Genomic DNA, 20089 nt, shown 5'->3' with positions numbered 1-20089 from the left:
GTGCCACGTGTCTGCTTTGCTTTCCCTCTCACAGACTCACACAGCATTTCATCGTGAACAAGGCACCTTGCCCGAAAGTGGATGAATTCTCTTTTTTTTTTTCTTTTTTTTTTTTCTTAACTGAATTTAGTGGTAACTAATTTTCACCGAAAAATAAAATGAAGGATTATATATATTTTTGAATCTTATAAATATTTTAAATTTTATTTTTATAATTTTTTTTAGTAAGTTCTATCTCTCAAATATTTTTCATCATGATTTTTTATTCATGTTTTTCAATCATTTTGTGTATGTTATATGTCATTCAAAATTTTCTTTTTTTTTTCCACAATCATTATAGGAATCTCTCCCGTGGATTTTTTTTTTTTTTTTTTATAAATAAATTAAATATGAGTCTTTTAGTGTTTTGTGTTTAAAAATTCATAGTATATAATTAATTTTGTGTTAAAAAATTATAGATTTTTATAGGAGAAATTCTTATAATATTATAAATATGAATTAAAAAAACCTGACAGTTTAGTTATAGGATAAAACTTACATGCATTTCCATACATACATTTCTTACTTTTCCTCTCACAAAGAGGTAGTTTTTTTTATTAAAAAAAATTTTCTTTTATTTTTTCAAAATGAAAAAACACAAATAACCATCTCTTTATGAGTGGAAAAGTAAGAAATGCATGTAAGTTTTGTCTTTAGTTATATATTCATAAATTTAGCTATAATCACTTACCAATTTTTTTTTTTAACTATAATTAATTTTGATAATCAATTATAGATAAGATGACTAAGGGTCTGTTTGATCTGCAAAATATAAATATTGGACAGAATAATATAAGATAGAATAACACAGAGCAAACGTTTAAGATATTGAACAAAATTTGTGTCGTACGATGTTTGGTGGAAAAAAAGTTATTTTAGTATTTTAGACAAATTGTTCTGAGGACAAAAAGTTGTCTCGTGATTCTGTGGCAGACAAGAATTTCAGTTTTTGTTCTGTCCCTTAGCTCTCAGTTTGTCCAGTACCAGGAACAGATTTAAAACCAAACACAGTACAACAGAAGTTGTCCTGTCCAGTCCCTTATTTTTTAGCAGATCAAATGCAATAAAACAAGTAACTAAGTTGTTTATTTCAAATCCGTCAATAAACTCAAAATGAAAATACTGTCTTAAAAATTGAATACTTTTTAAATTATTATTCTCAACTTAAAATTTTTTATTTTTTAATTTCTTTAACAGTGTGCTCATAGTTGGGATCATCTCCATTTTCCATTATTTTCATTTCTTTCATTACCAAAGTTTTTAAATATTATAGGGTGTATAAAAGATATTTAGACTCACTTAATGTCACACTTTTGCATTTATATTCTCAAAACTATATAATAATAAACGAAATTGAAAGAATTGAAAATTGAGAGGATCCTAGCTAGCTCAGAATACTAATATATTTTGTTTGCTTTGGGTGTGAAGCACCACCAAAAAAAACCAATGTCACCACAGAAAAAGAAAAACGTTTTTTGGCTGAGAAGTTGAAAAGGTAAGGAAAAGAAACGACCCACCTCGACGTGGCGATGTTGCTGGTTACAACTTTATAACTTACGGATGAGACAAAAATCATACAAACTTGTTAATGAAGGAATCGAAACGGTCTGTTTTTTTTTCTTAATTTTTTTAATTAAATCTAAAAATTAATTTTCATAAAGTTTTACATTTTTCTTAATTAAAAAATGGTACAATACTCACTTAATAGAGATATTGCATTTTATATTTAGAGCCGGAGTATTATAGAGTTTAGACATTAAACCCAAATTCTTCATACCAGTGTGTGAGTGTAGCAACCAAACGATCGGAAAAAGCAAACACAAACGCAAAAAATCTAATAAAATTAATATAAGAGTTTAATGCACATACAATATACCTCAATGTAAAATAGTTTTAGGTACCGTTTGACCCAACTTTTTTTAGGTGTAGAAGTTATTTTAATCATAAAGCTAAAAATAATAGTTTTAAAACTAAAATTAAAGTTGTTTGATAAATTATTTTAAAAAAGTTAAAAGTTTTTTTTTATTATAATAAGATTAAAAGATATGTTTTTTTAAAGAAGCTGTTTTATTCTTACTAAAGCTTTGAAAAATTGTTGTTTGCCTTAACTACTTCTAAGGAAAAAGAATAGGAGAAAAATATAGGTTAAATGGTACTACTAAGTACTACGAACTTATCAATTGACAGAGACATTACATTATATATGCAGTGACCGAAGTTCAAACCTCAATATTCGCAATTATCTATCTTTTCTTAAAGTGTGGGGTTAAAAAAATAGTTTTACACCGGTAAAGAAACTTATCCTTATTTAAAAAGTTACTTTATTTTTCCAAAACACACACACTATCCCACTCAAATCTTTACCGTACCAAAATCATTTCGGGAAAAGAGAAAGAAAGGAGAGACCTTTTTATTTGCTCTATTCCTGTTCTTAGTCATTAAGAAATGCATTTGGTCTAACTAGTAAAGTTCACTGTCTGTGTTCTCCATTTTCAAGTTTCTACTTACTTCACTCAAAACCTCTTCAAATTCTTGATTAGGAAGAAAACACAATGAACCCTTCAAGTTCAACTTCAAGTTCAAGAAAGAAGAAGAAGAAACCTACTTACTATAATGATCACACCTTCATTAACACCATGTTTTCTTGGTCTCTTCAAGACATCTTCAACGAAGATCTTTACAAGCACAAGGTTTCATCTTTCTTCTCTTACTCTATCACACACTATTTTTTTTTTTATTTTTTTTTTTAATGAAAAAAATTAATTTTTTTTTGTAGGTGGATCATATTGATTTATCGTTCAAATCTATTGAACAATATTTTCAGTCTTTTGTGTATCCATTGTTGGATGATACTAGAGCACAACTATGTTCTTGTATGGAGATTTTGTCTAGTTCACCTTATGCTGAAGTGGTTTCTCTTGAACAGAAACTGTCACATTCATATGGTAGGAATCACTATGTTGTCAAAACTGATACTTGGAAAAATAGGTCTGCTGGTCATGGAAAAGAGTTATACAAAACATTGTTTGGAGATGTTTTTATTTTGGCCGATTTTAAACCCGAAAATGTTAATGATTTAACAAGGTCAGGAAAGATGTGGAGTTTTGTGTTGTCTGCCGGAATTCTTGATGAGGAGATTAAGGAGGATGATGATGATACTAAACTTATGTCTACTTTTAAAGTGATTGCTTCTAAGGACATTGACATTGATGAAATGGGGCAAAAGTCTTTGTTTATTATATTCTTGACGAATATAACGCCTAATAGAAGGATATGGAAAGCACTGCATATGAATGGAGATTCAAAGCTGATTGAGAGGATTTTGTGCGCTAGTGATGTGGTAAGAAAGTTGTCTTTATGTTAAGGATTTGAGTTGATTGTTAATTTTTGTTGATTGTTAACTTGAGAGCATAATTACTGTAGTGAAGTTCATTGTTATAATGCAACAACCTTAATGTTTTTATTGTAAGCTGATTAATGCATTGTAAGAATACAGTATCTGTTTTATATGGTTGTTATTTTGATATTCATTGTTGATTGTTTTATATAGTTATTTGTAACACTTTTGCAGAAAGTATGTGGTTAGAAGTATTATTGCTTAATTATTTATGAATATGTGAATTACATTTTCTTGTTTATTTTTATTGAGTCTGTGACTATTTCTAAGTATGACCTAATTTGACATTTAGTTTTTGCCGATGAATGTTGGGGTGCAGATTGACGAAAGTTGTGATTACTGTTCACCAAAGACTGACGCTCTTAGAGATGATGAAACATATCAAAGGTTGTCATCTGAGTTGAATGAGTCGCAAAACAAGGCAATTTCTGCTTGCCTCTCTTCCTTTCATTGCAATCATAAGTCTACCGTAGATCTTATTTGGGGACCACCAGGAACTGGAAAAACAAAAACTTTGGGCACACTGCTTTTTGCTTTATTCAAAATGAATTGTAGGACTCTTGTTTGTGCTCCAACTAATATTGCCATTAAGGAAGTGACATCGCGTGTCTTGAGCATGGTGAGAGAATCATTTGATGGAAATTCCGATGCTTTGTTCTGTAATTTAGGAGACATGCTATTGTTTGGGAATCATGAGCGGCTCAAAGTTGGTGCAGAAATTGAAGAGATATATTTGGACTATCGTGTCAAGCAGCTCATACTGTGTTTCACCCCACCTAATGGTTGGAAATATTGTTTTGGTTCAATGATTACTCTTCTGGAAAACTGTGTTTCCGATTATCATATATTCATTGAGAATGAGATGAGAAAGGAACAAGAAATTGATGTTAATAATTCTAACGGATCAAAAGATGACAATCCTTCAGAATCTGGTGTGGGGATGCACAAATCTTTCATCGAGTTTGTCAGACAAAGGTTTCTGTCTATAGCTTTTCCCCTCAGAGACTGTATTTCCATTTTATGTACTCATATAGCCAGAAGTTGTATTATGGAACATAACTTGAAAGATTTGGCCCGTCTTATTTACTCACTCGGTTCATTTCAAACTTTGTTGTTTGAAAATAATATTTATTCTGAAAAACTGGAAGAACTTTTCTCTCCTCCAGAGAGTCAAGATAGTTCTTTTGAGGCGGTAGTAGTAAGTGCTGCTGAATACTCATTACACCAGAGCAGAACTGAATGCCTTTCTCTATTACGAACCCTTAAAGTTTCACTTGGTGCCCTCGACCTTCCAGATGTTGTGACTGAAGAGTCAATCAGAGAGTTCTGTTTACAAGCGTCTTCATTAATTTTTTCCACTGCTACCAGCTCCTTTATGCTGCATTCTGTTCCCATGGAACCTCTAGATGTTTTAGTGATTGATGAAGCCGCACAGTTGAAGGAATGTGAATCCATCATACCTCTACTACTTCCAGACATAAACCATGCTATTCTTGTTGGAGATGAACGGCAGCTTCCAGCATTGGTTGAAAGTAGTGTATGTATTCTAAAAATGTCTTATTTAGTTAATTTAGTACCACAGTACCTACATTTTCACAAATGTTTAAGTTTTTTATTTTATTGACAATTAATACTAATTCCTCGTCCTTGATATGTCTAAAGGTTTCTTCTGAAGTCGGTTTTGGAAGAAGTTTATTTGCGAGACTGAGCACATTGGGTCATCCAAATCACCTCCTCAATATACAGTACAGGATGCATCCAGCAATTAGTTCCTTTCCTAATTCATGCTTCTATTTGAACCAAATTCTGGATGCTCCAAATGTTATCGCAAAGAACTACAGGAAACAATATCTCCCAGGGCCAATGTTTGGTCCATATTCCTTTATAAATATAATTGGTGGCACCGAAGAGTTTGATGATGCTGGACGAAGCCGGAAAAATATGGTTGAAGTGGCAGTTGTGATGAAAATAATCAGAAATTGCTTTAGAGGTTTGTATGTGTAATATATGTATATAAATCCTCTGCTGTGATTTGTCATGTTAGAATTTACTCATTCCCTGCACAGGACTATACTAGTCTGTAGAGAAAATATTCCTAGAATTTGCTTTTAGGTGACATTTCAAGTATTAACAATGTGTATCATGTTAGTGTTTTCATTTTCCTCGCATAGCAGGTTAATAAGAGGAGTAATTTTTTTTAGTGTTTTTTTATAGTGATGTTAGTATTTATAGTGTGATGAACTGTCTCGGGAAAACAATGTTTTATATTTTAAATGGTTTTTTCCTATAAGAACCCTCGATCAAATGACAAAAAGGTACATGATATTATCAAAAAGATTTAATGCTTTATTAGAGTGAACATATTTTCTAATAGAAAAATATGCCCCTCTTAATGCTTTTACCTGGAATGATGCAGCATGGTTTGACTCAAACGAGAACCTCAGTATAGGTGTAGTGTCTCCATATGCTGCCCAAGTTGTTGCAATTCAGGATATGCTGAGACAGAAGTATGATAAACACGAAGGTTTTGATGTGAAAGTAAAAACAATTGATGGTTTTCAGGGTGGAGAGCAAGACATAATCATCTTATCAACAGTTAGAACTGATTGCAGTACTTCACTCCGGTTCATCTCCAATAACCAGAGAACTAATGTTGCTCTTACAAGGGCAAGGTAGACCCTACTATGCACTGTTACAATTGCATTTGTTTTTGTTCATTTTTTTTGGCCTCAATTCTATTGCTTTCATATTCAACAGGCATTGTTTATGGATATTGGGAAATGAAAGGACCCTAGTAAGTCAGGAAAACGTATGGAAATCTTTGGTTCTTGATGCTAAAAAACGTCAATGTTTCTTTAATGCTGACGAAGACAAGGATTTAGCAAAAGGTATATGGGATGTCAAGAAAGAGCTGGACCAACTTGATGATTTGCTTAATGCCGACAGTGTCATTTTTAGAAACTCTAGATGGAAGGTATTTGGATTTCCGATCTTGTAATATTACTTATTGTGATCATTTTCTTGACCTTCAGTTCATATTCCTCCTTCTATGTTTGTGCAGGTTCTTTTCAGTGATAACTTTCTAAAGTCTTTTAAAAATCTTCCATCAAAGAGGACAAAGAAGTCGGTCATTAGCCTCTTACTCAAACTCTCTACTGGGTGGAGACCAAAAAGGATAAAAGTAGACTTGCTGTGTGGAAATTCGTCCCAGATGTTAAAGCAATATAAAGTTGAAGGTCTCTTTGTTGTTTGTTCAAAGGACGTAGTAAAAGAATCGAATTTCTCTCAAGTTTTAAGGATATGGGATGTTCTTCCTCCAGAGGATATTCCTAAAGTAGTGAAGCGTCTTGATAGTATTTTTGGAAGCTATACTGATGATTTTATAAGTCGCTGCAGTGAGCAATGTTTTGATGGGTAAGTACTTTGATTTGCATTTTATTACACCTAAAAAGCTTTAGCTGACTAATAGCTTGTGTTTTACATCTTTTCTAGGAAGATGGAGGTCCCAATGATTTGGGAAAAATCAACAGAAATCATCAAAATTAAGAATCTTGATAATAATGGAAATGAAGCTGGATCAGGTTGTTGCGATCAAAGAATATATGTTGAGAATTCGAAGGTTGAGGAGAGTTTTTTGCTGATGAAATTCTATTCTTTATCATCTGTTGTGGTTAGCCACCTTCTCTCAGATAGTAATAGTAATGAACTGGAACTTCCTTTTGAAGTATCAGATGAAGAACATGATATAATACTCTTTCCTAGAAGTACATTTGTATTGGGTCGCTCTGGAACCGGGAAAACCACTGTTTTGACCATGAAGTTATTTAAAAAGGAGGAATTGCACCATGCGATTCTTGAACAAGCATATGGAATTAAGAGTGTTGAAGTTCCTTGTTTGAATTATGATAAAGAGTATAAAGACAGTTCTACTGTGAATGACAGGCCTGTCTTACACCAACTATTTGTAACAGTGAGTCCTAAACTTTGTCAAGCAGTGAAACATCAGGTTGTTAGAATGAAAAGGTATGTAACTTTATCATCAGACTATCAACTTTTCTGTCTTGTTAGATAAATTACTATTAAAATGGAATGTACTAATAGTGTTGTCTATAATATAAGGACCTTATTGAATTCTTGTAATTATTTAACCTGTGTTATTGTACCTTTAATATATCCACGTTAATTATCATTGTGCTGACAATTTCTGTTTAATTGTTTTCATTTTCATATAATTTTTGTTGGTTGCCTACATCATTTTATAGTTTCCTTGTAATTATTTTGTGATTTATTACGTTGATTTTGTGGTTTTTATCATACATATTTACCAACCAATATTCTTTTTAATAATACGGATTTTTAGACCAAAATATGTTTACTATTGAATAAAAATTCTACTCATTGTTTAAATATAAATGATTTCGCCCAAACTTTTGGTTCATGAATTGTAATTTCAGTGGTGAAATGCACGATAAGGTGTATACACAGGTTTCAATCTTTAGCTTTGTATCTTTTGACTACTAACCCACTTTGTTACCTGCCACCCTAATTACAATAATTTAGGTAATGGTGTTAAAGATACACTGTTGTAACTCTCTAATTTTAGTAACTACTATAGTATCACATGTCTTTTGAAATAATTATGTCCCTCATGTGTGTTTGCTGAGTTCACTTTAATTTCATTTATTTTAGAGGCTTCTATTTAGTATTTAATTGGTGTCTAATATTACTTATGATGTACATACAGATTCATCTGTGGTGGGGATATTTCTGCAGAAAGCTGTTCTATTGAGGAAGATATAGTTGATGTTGATACATCAATACAGTTTAAGAATTTACCAGATTCTTTTGTTAATATTCCTGCCGAATCATATCCACTTGTGATTACATTTCAGAAATTTCTAATGATGCTTGATGGGACTGTGGGGAATTCTTATTTTGAAAGATTTAGTGATCTATCTTCTCTAAGTGAGAACATTGGTGTAAGATCTGTTGCTTTTGAGACTTTTATAAGGAAGAAGCAGGTGACTTATGAGAGGTTTGACTCGTTATATTGGCCACATTTCAATTCCCAATATACTAAGACACTAGATTCATCCAGAGTGTTCACTGAAATAGTGTCTCATATAAAAGGGGGCATGCAATCTTTGGAGCCTGGTGAAGGGAAGTTAAGCCGTCACGATTATCTTTCCTTGTCTGAAAACCGATCCTCAAGTTTAAGCAAGCAGAAAAGGGAAATCATATATGATATTTATCAAAGTTATGAAAAAATGAAGATGGATAAAGGGGATTTTGATTTGGCAGATATTGTTGCTGACATTCATCGCCGACTCAGAATTAACAAATATGAGGGTGATGAAATTCACTTTGTATATATAGACGAAGTGCAGGATCTAACCATGAGTCAAATTGCTTTATTTAAATATGTGTGTCGAAATGTTGATCAGGGCTTTGTTTTTTGTGGGGATACTGCTCAAACCATAGCAAGGGGAATTGATTTTAGGTTCCAGGATATAAAATCTCTCTTTTACAAGAAGTTTGTGCAAGAATCAAAAAGCAGTGCTTATAACAAAGGAAAAGATAAAATGAAAGTTTCAGAAACATTTTTGTTGAATCAAAACTTTCGGACTCATGCTGGAGTATTGAAATTATCACAGAGCACCATTGAGCTTCTTTTCCGATTTTTCCCTCATTCTATTGATGTTTTGAAGCCTGAGACCAGTTTGATATACGGGGAAGCTCCAGTTATTCTTGAGTGTGGGAGCAGAAAAAATGCAATTGTAACTATTTTTGGCAACACTGGACATCAGAGCGGGAAAATTGTTGGCTTTGGAGCGGAGCAAGTAATTTTGGTACGCGATGATTATGCGCGAAAAGAAATTTTGGAATATGTTGGGAAACAAGCTCTTGTTCTAACTATTGTGGAGTGCAAAGGGCTAGAGTTTCAGGTAGTTTAAAAATCATTATATTAATCTGATTCATTTTTGTAAAAATGTTATGTTTATTTTTTTTAATGGCCATGTGTGTTCTTTTGAAGGATGTATTGTTGTACAACTTTTTTGGCACTTCACCTTTGCAAAATCGATGGAGGGTGATTTATGAGTATATGAATGAACAAGATATGTTGGAACATACAGAATCCAAGTCTTTTCCAAGTTTCAATGATTCCAAACACAATATTTTGTGCTCAGAGCTGAAGCAGCTATATGTGGCTATAACTCGGACAAGACAGAGATTGTGGATATGCGAGACTACAGAAGAATATTGCAGACCTATGTTTGATTATTGGAAAAGGAAATGTCTTGTACAGTTCAAAGAACTGGATGATTCACTTGCTCAGGCAATGAAAGTTGCAAGTAGTCCAGAAGAATGGAAGTCACGTGGCAAAAAGGTTGTTTTAATAGTCGACCATTATATTCATTTCGCTTTCCTAGTATTGTGATTTATACTTTTATGCTATATTGCTAATAATTTTATACTTTTATTATGTGTAAAGCATAATGCCAAGGTTTTAGATTTGCCTCTTTTGTCTACTATTCTGTTGCTCCAAATGATATATTATTGTGACTGATTCTTTGCAGTTATATTATCAAAATAACTTTGAGATGGCTACAATGTGTTTTGAAAGAGCCGGGGACTCTTATTGGGAAAAAAAGTCTAAGGCTGCTGGCCTTAGGGCAACTGCAAACCGTTTACATGACTTGAATCCTGAAGATGCAAATGCAGTGCTTAGGGAAGCTGCTGAAATTTTTGAAAGCATAGGAATGGCCGAGTCTGCTGCCCAATGTTTTTCTGATTTGGGGGACTATGAAAGAGCAGGTATGAAATTCAGCTTTAGCATTTGCGGTGGTAGGATATTGAAAAGTATTAGGATATCATATTAGAACATAAATAGTAAGTGTACCTTTATGCTCATTTGCGGTGATTGCTTTGACGGTAGTTTGAATCTTCTCAAGAATATAAAATGAAGAAAGTTCATTTAATTTAACTAATAAATATACAAATCAAAACACGTAATAAATATTTGTAACGAGTGTTTCTGTGATATAAAATTGGACACCAACATTTGGAAGCTGTTCTTGTGATTTTGATTTTATGTGTTGTGGTATTGGGATGCTTAATAAATTTCTTCTTCAATGTTAACATTAACAGTTGAACACTAAACAACAGGACTACACTTCTATGCTCCCATCTTTATTGAAAGGTTGTTTAGGGAGAAAGGGTCAGAGGGCTTATGTTCGCATCTTTGTTGTATTGTAAATATAGCAGGGCATCTTTCTTCCAAGTTTTGCGATCCTCAATTTAGAATAATAATTAGAAAGTTATTTTCATGTTACTGTTTCTTTAGTTTACCCTTTTTAAGAACTATTTCATGTAGTTAAAAAATGATTAGATTTACCATAAAGCACTGATAATTCATTTACACTAACAAGTATCAAAGTAAGCTCGCTTGAATTTTTTTAGATGTTATTACCTATTATAATCATCCCTGAAATCATTTATGGAAGGGAATTGTATATTAAGCTACGTGCTTTGCTTAAGAGCTTCAAGATATAATCTGTACTAGTATATAATCTGTACTAAGATTATTTTTATGACTAAGAGCTTCAAGATACAATAGATATATGCATATTCGTTTAAAAATTACACCTTACATCTAAATATAGCTTTTGTTATAGACTTAAATTTTCCAGACAAATCTTTAATTAAAACTATTCACTATTTTCAATAATGCCTGTTAAAAATATGAGAGAATGCTTTATTGATTTATTCCTCAGCTCAAGGCTGGTATTTATAATAAAAGTACAACTGGCTATCTCCTTGATTTTAGGAGAAATTAAAGGAAATAATGATATGTTTAAAATAACAAATTAGGAAACTAAATATATTCCAACACCCCCCCTCAAGTTGGTGCATAGATATCTGTCATGCCCAACTTGCCTATCAAATGCTCAAAGGTGGGTCTTGCCAAACTTTTGGTTAAGATATCTGCAGTTTGTTGACTTGAAGTTACAAAAGGTAAACATATGATTCTAGCATCTAACTTCTCTTTTATGAAATGTCGATCAATCTCAATATGCTTGGTTCTGTCATGTTGAACAGGGTTATGAGCTATGCTAATGGCAGCTTTACTGTCAGAGTACAATTTCAACGGAAGCTCAATTTTCATCTTAAGTTCTTCTAAGACTCTATGGATCCATAATCCTTCACATATACCTTGAGCCATAGCTCTAAACTCAGCTTCTGCACTACTTCTTGCTACAACTCCTTGTTTCTTGCTCCTCCATGTCACAAGATTACCCCAAACATAGGCACAATATCCAGAAGTTGATCTTCTATCAGTAATCGAACCTGCCCAATCAGCATTGGTGAAGATAGACACATTTCTTTCATTAGTCTTCCTGAAAAATAATCCTTTTCCGGGAGTTGCCTTTAAATATCTCAGTATCCTATAGACTGCCTCAAGATGTTCCTCAAAAGGAGAATGCATAAACTGGCTTACTACACTAACTGAGAACGCAATGTCTGGTCTGGTATGTGACAGATAAATCAATTTCCCAACCAATCTCTGGTATCTTCCGGTATCAACAGGAACATTACCTTTTTCCCAAAGTTTTGCATTAGGATCCATAGGGGTATCTGCCGGTCGACATCCACTCATTCCCGTTTCTTTCAATAAATCGATGATGTATTTCTGCTGGGAAACAACAATACCATCTTTTGATCGAGCAACCTCCATACCAAGAAAATATCTCATGGATCCTAAGTCCTTGATTTCAAAGTCTGCTGCTAATTTCTCTTTTACTCTTCCCATTTCAACTGTATCATTTCCGGTAAGAACAATATCATCGACATAAACAATCAGGACAACTACTTTCCCATCTTGGGAGAACTTTGTGAACAAGGTGTGGTCAGCCTGCCCTTGAACGTACCCTTGTTTCTTCATGGACTGAGTGAATTTTTCAAACCAAGCTCTAGGAGATTGCTTTAATCCATACAAAGACCTATTTAGTTTGCATACATTTGATCCAAACCTGTCTTCAAAACCAGGAGGAATGTCCATATATACTTCTTCTTCTAAATTACCATTGAGAAAGGCATTCTTAACATCTAACTGATGTAGGGGCCAATCCAGGTTAGCTGCAACAGATAAGAGAATTCTAACAGTATTCAATTTAGCAACAGGAGCAAATGTCTCTGAGTAGTCTATACCATAGGTCTGAGTAAACCCCTTAGCTACCAATCGAGCCTTATACCTTTCAATTGACCCATCTGAATTATACTTCACAGTAAACACCCATTTGCATCCAACTGTCTTCTTCCCATCCGGTAGTGTCATAATACTCCAAGTTTTGTTCTTTTCAAGGGCTTTCATCTCCTCAAGTACAGCTTCCCTCCACTTTGGAACTTCTAGAGCAACCTGTACATTTTTTGGAATTTCTACACTAGACAATTTTGAGGTGAAAGCAGAAAATGATGAAGACAATTTTGAATATGATATGAAATTAGACAAGGGATGTTTAGTGCAAGATCTAACAGGTTTTCTAACAGCAACTGGATCATCTATATCGGGATACAAGATACGACTCTCAGAAACAGAGATAGACTTACCTTTTCGGTTTTTAGGAGGTTGATCATTCCCCGGTTCAGATTCATGACACTGTTGAGATGTGGACTCATCACTTCCCTTGTGATTCTTTCTCACAAAAACCTTTCCTTTCCAAATGTTGTTTTCTGCTTCAAACCTATTCTCTTTAGATGACTCACTACTTTGTGGCATTTCAATTAGATCATCATTATTACTTTGAAAATTCTCATGATTTTCTTCATGAGAAAATGTAGGCTCAGATTCACCAAGTTCCTTACTCATAACAGGAGTAGGCTCAAATAAAGAATCATGGCCATTTTCTGTTGGTGCAAAACTGTAAGTCTTAGAACTTTTTGATTCCGGCAAAGATAAATTATTAAAAAAACTCATGTCCCCGGTTTGAAACGAGTCTTCCTTTAAATTCCCCCCCTGAAGATGAGTATCATCAAAAAAATATTTGTTTTCAAAAAATGTAACGTCCATAGTGACATATATTTTCTTGTTTTTTGGATCAAAACATTTATATCCCTTCTGGGTTGGGGAGTATCCAACAAAAACACATTTTATAGCACGTGGTTCGAGTTTTCCAACATTCTTATGTTCATGTACAAAGGCTGTGCAACCAAAAAATTTTAATGTCAAATCATTTGAAACACGAGTACTAGGAAAACATTCTTTGAAAGTATCAATTGGAGTTTGAAAATTGAGAACTTTTGAAGGCATTCTGTTAATTAAATAGGCAGCAGTCAAAACCGCTTCACCCCACAAATAGTTTGGTACTTTACTTGAGAAAAGTAAAGCTCTAGCTACCTCCAATAAATGTCTATTTTTTCTTTTTGCAACTCCATTTTGTTGGGGAGTATTAGGACAAGAACTTTGATGTATAATTCCATTTTTAAGAAAAAAATCACTCAAATTAGCGTTAAAATATTCTTTGCCATTAGTTTGATATTGGTTTTGCACCATTGTACAAAAATCTTTTACAGCCTGACAAACATCAGATTTCCCCTTTAACAAGTACACCCAACATACCCTTGAATGGTCATCGATAAAGGTGATAAACCATTTCTTAAGAGATAGTGTACTTGTACGGTTAGGGCCCCAAACATCACTGTGAATAATAGAAAAAGGTTTTGATGGTTTGTAAGGCTGTATTGCAAAATGGGAACGATGATGTTTCGCAAATTCACATGCTTCACATTTAAAAAAAGAAATATCCTTATTACGAAATAACTTTGGAAACAAGTGTTTTAAATAGGGAAAACTAGGATGACCTAATCGTAAATGCCATAACATAATATTGTCATCATGATTATTCAAAACAGAAAAAGACTCAAAGCAGGAACTTATTGTTTCAGAAGGTAGTTGTGATGCAGATCCAATGTCAAAGTAGTAGAGTCCTCCACTCTCCTCAGCGCTGCCAATCATCTTTCCCGAGTTCAAATCCTGAAAGACACAATGAGATCGGAAAAAATTAGTTTGACAATTTATATCTTGGACTAACTTACTAACGGACATTAGACTACAGGACAAGTTGGGAACATGAAGGACATTTTTAAGAGTTAACATTGGAGACAACACAACTGACCCTTTACCGGCAATGGCTGAAAAAGAGCCATCTGCGACTTTTATTTTTTGATTACCTGCACATGGACTATATGAAGAGAACAAAGCGGATTCACCTGTCATGTGATCAGAGGCACCGGAATCTACTATCCAAGTATGATTGGGACTGACACTAAGAAAAACAGAGTTACCTTTTGTTGCTACAGAGCAAGAGGGAGTTTGAGACTCGAGGAGTTTGAACAGTTTCTCTAGTTGTTCCGTAGTGAATGGACCCTGAGTTGAAGTAGATTGTTGTCCTTGATCAGAATTACTTGCTTGGAATGCACGACCACCTTTCTTCTTCTTCCAATTAGGAGTCCAGTTAGGAGGTTTGCCTTTGAGCTTCCAACAATCTTCACGCGTATGCCATTCGCGGTTGCAGTAATCACATCGAGGAACTTCGTCTGGTTTTTTTCCTTCGTAGGGGTTTCTAGTTGCCAAAGCTGAGCCTTCAGATTCAGAGATGCGAGGTGTCTTGCCCATCATAATTCCTTGTCGTGCCTCCTCCCTTTTTATTTCTGCAAAAGTTTCACGAAGAGTTGGCAATGGAACCTTTCCCAAAACTCGACCTCTTACCTCATCAAGGTCTTTATTCAGCCCAGCGAGAAACATGAACACACGATCATTCTCTTGCCTCTTTAGAAATAAAACACTATCTTCTGCGCATTTCCAATTGTCATCATAACAAAGATCCAACTCTTGCCACAAGGTCAGCAGCTCATTGTAATAAGTAGTTACATTCCGGTCACCTTGCTTAGCATGCCATAATCGTGACTTTAAACCAAAGATTTGAGAGGCGTTTTGGATATCAGAGTATGTTTCCTTAACAGCTTCCCACACATCCTTTGCTGAAGGCAAAAACATGTAAGGCTTGCCTATACCAGGTTCCATAGTGCATGTAATTTCTTTTTTTTGTTGATGAATCCATTTGATTTTTTAGGGAATTCACTTATTTTGTTGTACAGACATTTTAATTGATTGTCATGTTTAGGATAGTTTTTGCATTATGAACTTTTACTCTTCAAAATTAATCTTATTTCTGCTAACAGGGAAGCTTTACTTGGAAAAATGTGAAGAGCCCGATTTGAAAAGGGCAGGCGATTGCTTTTATTTAGCTGGTTGTCACGAAATGGCAGCTCAAGTGTATGCTAGAGGAAGTTTCTTCTCGGATTGTTTGAATATTTGTGCAAAAGGTGGATTGTTTGACACTGGCTTACATTACATTCAGCATTGGAAACAAAATGAAAGTGCTAATAGTCGTGATCTGTACGCAATTGAACAGAATTTTCTGGAAAATTGTGCCCGGAAATATTTTGGCAACAAAGATATCAAATCCATGATGAAATTTGTTAGAGCTTTTCATTCTATGGATTTGAAGCGTGGATTCTTACAATCATTAAGCTTACTTGATGAGCTTCTTGAATTAGAAGAGGAATCGGGAAACTTTATGGAGGCTGTAAATATTGCTAAGATGATGGGTGATATTCTTCGCGAGGCTGATTTGCTAGCAAAAGCTGGTGAATTCTTGGAAGCATATGAACTTATGTTTTTCTATGTACTTGCAAAATCTCTTTGGTCTGGAGGAAGCAAAGCATGGCCCTTAAAGCAGTTTACACCTAAGGCCGAGCTTTTGGGACGAGCGCTGACATTTGCAAAGGAAGTGTCAAGCAACTTTTATGAGCTTGCATTTACAGAAGCAGAAATACTGTCAAATAAGCATGACAACAACTTTGAAATAATGAATCAGTTGCAATCTTCACGCATCCATAGTAGTATCAGAGGGGAAGTGCTATGTTTGAGGAAACTGCTGGATTCGCATTTTCGGTTGAACTCCTCTAAGTATGTCTGGCAAGAGAATATATTTGATGCTTCGGTCGATGGCATGATTATGAAGAATCAATTTTCTGTGGAGACATTGTTTTATTGTTGGACATGTTGGAAGGATAACATTGTTCGTATGCTGGAATCCCTTTCAAATTTCAAAACTCAAGAGCAGCTTCATCAGCACAGCAGTTATGTAAAGTTTGCATTGAATTATTTGGGTGTTCTGAAGCGTATTTATAATCTAAATGACATTTACCTTTTGCTCATCCCTGATGCTAACTGGGTGATGAAACTAGGAGATAGATTGCTAAAGAAGAATGGTAAGATAGTCTCTGTTGATGTTCAACCTTTAGTTTCTTCTGCTCAGAGTTATTGGAGTTCAGAGTTACTTTCTGTTGGCATGGATGTCTTGCGCAACCTAGATGCACTCTACAAGTTTTCAGTTAATAAAGCTTTTTCCAAATTCTGTCAAGTACAGTCTTTATTGCATATCTATGAGGTTTCAAAATTCCTTCTCAAGTCCAAATGTTTTAGCCACGGCCACAGTAACTTGAAAACATTGGAGAGAAGTTACAGACTGCCAATTGAGTGTTTATTCCACCATGTAGTTCCCCTTGACTGGAAGAAATCACTGGAAAAAGAAATGGTTTATCAAAGGATAACCGAAGCTTGGCAAGATATTATGAAAGAAGTCATCCGTGAAAACACTAAACGGAAAGATCCATTGACCTATGGTCAAATTGGAAGGGCAGTAGTTATGGTTCTTTGTAAAGCTAATGTAAAAGATGATGTGCTTGTACCAGTTATTTCAAGGTTTGAAGACAACGAACCCTGGAAAGATTTCATTCAAAGCATACGGTTGTATTCAGGAGATGAATCGCACAATAAAGCAGTTTTAGAGATGGATTGCACTTTTAAGCTTTACGTAGCTTTGCAATATACTTTCAGTGTGAATTGGAAACAGCAAGTTGACTATATATCTCCTAGTTGCTTTATGTATCTTGTTGAACGGCTACTGCTGTTGACATCTTGCTGGAAGGGGTTCATGTATGCGACAAAATCATCTTTCACTGAGTGGCTTATTTGCCAGGATGAAAATTCCCTTTCAAATTTGACCTTCATGTCTGATGAATTAGACATTGCCCATGATTTTATTGGCACAATCCTACAGGCGTTTGTTTGTGATCATGATGATACCATAACCTGGATTAAAAATTCAAACTTGGATGTGAAGAATTATTTTCCATCACTTCTCCTGCGATGTGTTGTTTCGATGTGTTTGCTTCATCTCGGCTCTGGAAGTGAGAATTATATCAAAATACTTCGCAATTTGTTGGGGAAGAGATATATAACCCGTAATCTGCCATTAGAATTCTGCAATGTTCTTCAAAAAGGAAAGAAACAGATGGGTTTGGAAGTCTTTGCTGAGGCATTTAATGTGATTGGCAACCCCTTGGTGATTGCTAAGCTTCAGAACGATTCTCCCGAAATTGTGTGTTCAGAAGCTGTGTTTGTGGATTTAACGATATGCCAAAAAAGAGAGCTCATATTAGAAACGTTATTTCCAATTAGAGTTGACAGTGTGGGAGAGAACACCACAACAGAAGCCTTGGATTCAACATCTAAGGAGTTTTCTTCAAACCTTCCAAATGAAAGCTCTGCTTCTGTCTCAGATCAGGCATCAGATGGACAGATAAAAGATGAAATTAACAGGTCTATGAATGCTGACTGCTTTTGGAATCGGCTGGAAAATTTCGTGTCTGCAACTGATGTGTCATGTTTTAATAGTGTTTCACCTGATTCCTTAATGATAAAGGTTAGCCAATTTTTTTGTTATGTACGAATAAAATGTGCTTATATCAAACAGTTAATATTTATATTCTTTTATAACAAGATTTTCTTTCCTTCACTTTTTTCCATTCTCTCCAGGATGCTTTGGATCATTATATTCAACTTTTGAATTTGTCAAGCCCTAATAAGGTGGAAAACAAAAACGTTGTGGAGGAGTTGGCATGCTTTCTTGATGAAATGAAGCAGCTTCGAGCCGCTTTGAGCATGAGGTAAGTTATATAAGTAACTTGTCATAAATAATTGTAAACAATATTTAGGTTGTTCTCCAATACTTATCAGCTCTTTAAGACATTGATTGCTATATGATTTTCTGTTTTTGCTTAACTTATTAATCTTTTTGTTGTCTCTTCTCCAGCGATTCGATGATCAAGAAGAACACTCAAATTGTAATTTCAAAGAAAATTCTTTCGAGACGATCAAAAGTATCACACGTCTTGTATCAACTGAATTCGGCTTGCCAAAAGAGTAATACCAATGTTGAGTCAGATCCATCACAAGCCAGCGTTGAAGCAGGCAATGATGACCAACACAAGCAAAATATTTTGAAGGAATCAAAAGATGATAATTCTCAAGGTGCTGGTAATTCAGGACATGGAAACGCCAAGGGGAGGAAAAACAAATTTAAGAAAAACAAGGGAGGGAAAAAGGGTAAGAATAAGAAGTGAAAATTGTCAGGTTTTAGTACATGCAAATGCTGTAGTAATTTTTGTTTTTACACTTCAAACTGTCTGGTTATGGTATTAGCTGAATTTGGAATCTTTGCAACAAACTTTTGAAGATTTATTATTAATATGAAAATGTATCCTTTTGTCATCGAGAAAGGTTGGTGTAATTTTGTCAAAGTCTCACAACTCTTTATATAGATAGTGTTGGGAGGTAAACAATGTTGTAATCAAAACTAGTTTGATACTAGAGGATTGATCATGCCGGTGATTCTTAAATGGTGCTTTCTATATATATCACCAATATTAATATGAAATAGAATTTTCTTCAAAACTTGTTTATGGGATTGGAAATGTTAAAATGGTATCTGTTAACCTTCTGTGAAGCATCTTGTTTCTGGGATTGGAAATGTTAAAATGGTATCTGTTAAAATATTTTGGTAATATTTTTGTTGAGTTTAGTTTAGTTGGTAGGGATATCGGCATTATATATGTTGGAATATGAGTTTGAATCTCGGACATCCCACTTATTTATTTTAAGGGTAAAATTTCTAGTTACTAGGCTATTTGACAAAAAAAAAATGGTAATTAAAAATGCATTTTAAGTTTTTCAAAAAAAGAGTCTATTTTAAGAAATATCTACGGCTAATCTTCAAAATTTTCTACCTTTTATGTAATTTTACTCTTAAAATTTGCAATTTAATAAATTGACACTAGAATGTAAGATGAGATTTTTTTTTGACTTAAAACGTAAGATGAGATATTTTGTTAAAAATAACTCAACTAGACCTAGATTTTCAATTTTTTTCCCACTAAATTAACAAAAGTTTATCTTTATTTTAATTTTAGAAACAAACATTTTTTTTTTAATTTTTCATTCAATTTTACTCTATTTTTATTTACTCTATATGAAAAATACAGGAGAAATATATTGATAAATATAAAAATAAAATCGTGGGATAAATGTTTATCATACACGGGACAAACATGAAACATGTCCCTGATACATAATTCATATTAGATACTCCCTCCGTTTCATAAAAAAAAATTCACACTTATTAAGAAAAGTAAAATATGATAATTTTAAGGATAATTTTTTGTGTTTTTGTTGAAATAATTTCACGG

General features: G+C 33.9%; 1 protein-coding gene across 1 annotated transcript; it reads left to right on the top strand.

Moving 5' to 3' along the window:
• Positions 1–2375: 2375 nt before the first annotated feature.
• LOC123913829 lies at positions 2376–19298 on the top strand. Its single transcript, XM_045964703.1, has 14 exons — positions 2376–2729; positions 2816–3379; positions 3756–4973; positions 5099–5426; positions 5853–6108; positions 6194–6410; positions 6498–6850; positions 6929–7459; positions 8181–9381; positions 9471–9824; positions 10015–10252; positions 15677–18267; positions 18381–18511; positions 18658–19298. Exons 1-14 carry the CDS (start codon positions 2592–2594, stop codon positions 18965–18967), a joined length of 8430 nt encoding a protein of 2809 aa, XP_045820659.1. The 5' UTR covers positions 2376–2591; the 3' UTR covers positions 18968–19298.
• The last annotated feature ends 791 nt before the right edge of the window (positions 19299–20089 follow it).

This window comes from Trifolium pratense, linkage group LG3 (assembly GCF_020283565.1).
Source record: "Trifolium pratense cultivar HEN17-A07 linkage group LG3, ARS_RC_1.1, whole genome shotgun sequence".
Classification (NCBI taxonomy): Eukaryota; Viridiplantae; Streptophyta; class Magnoliopsida; order Fabales; family Fabaceae; genus Trifolium; species Trifolium pratense.
Note: the sequence above shows the minus strand (reverse complement) of the source record. Positions and strands in the feature narration are given on the sequence as shown.

Bases quoted from the DNA above. Each gene is read 5' to 3' on its own strand.
- LOC123913829 (XM_045964703.1), top strand. From the start codon at position 2,592: ATGAACCCTTCAAGTTCAACTTCAAGTTCAAGAAAGAAGAAGAAGAAA. The intron at 3,380-3,755 runs GTAAGAAAGTTG...GTTGGGGTGCAG, and splicing joins TTTTGTGCGCTAGTGATGTG to ATTGACGAAAGTTGTGATTA. The intron at 9,382-9,470 runs GTAGTTTAAAAA...GTTCTTTTGAAG, and splicing joins GCAAAGGGCTAGAGTTTCAG to GATGTATTGTTGTACAACTT.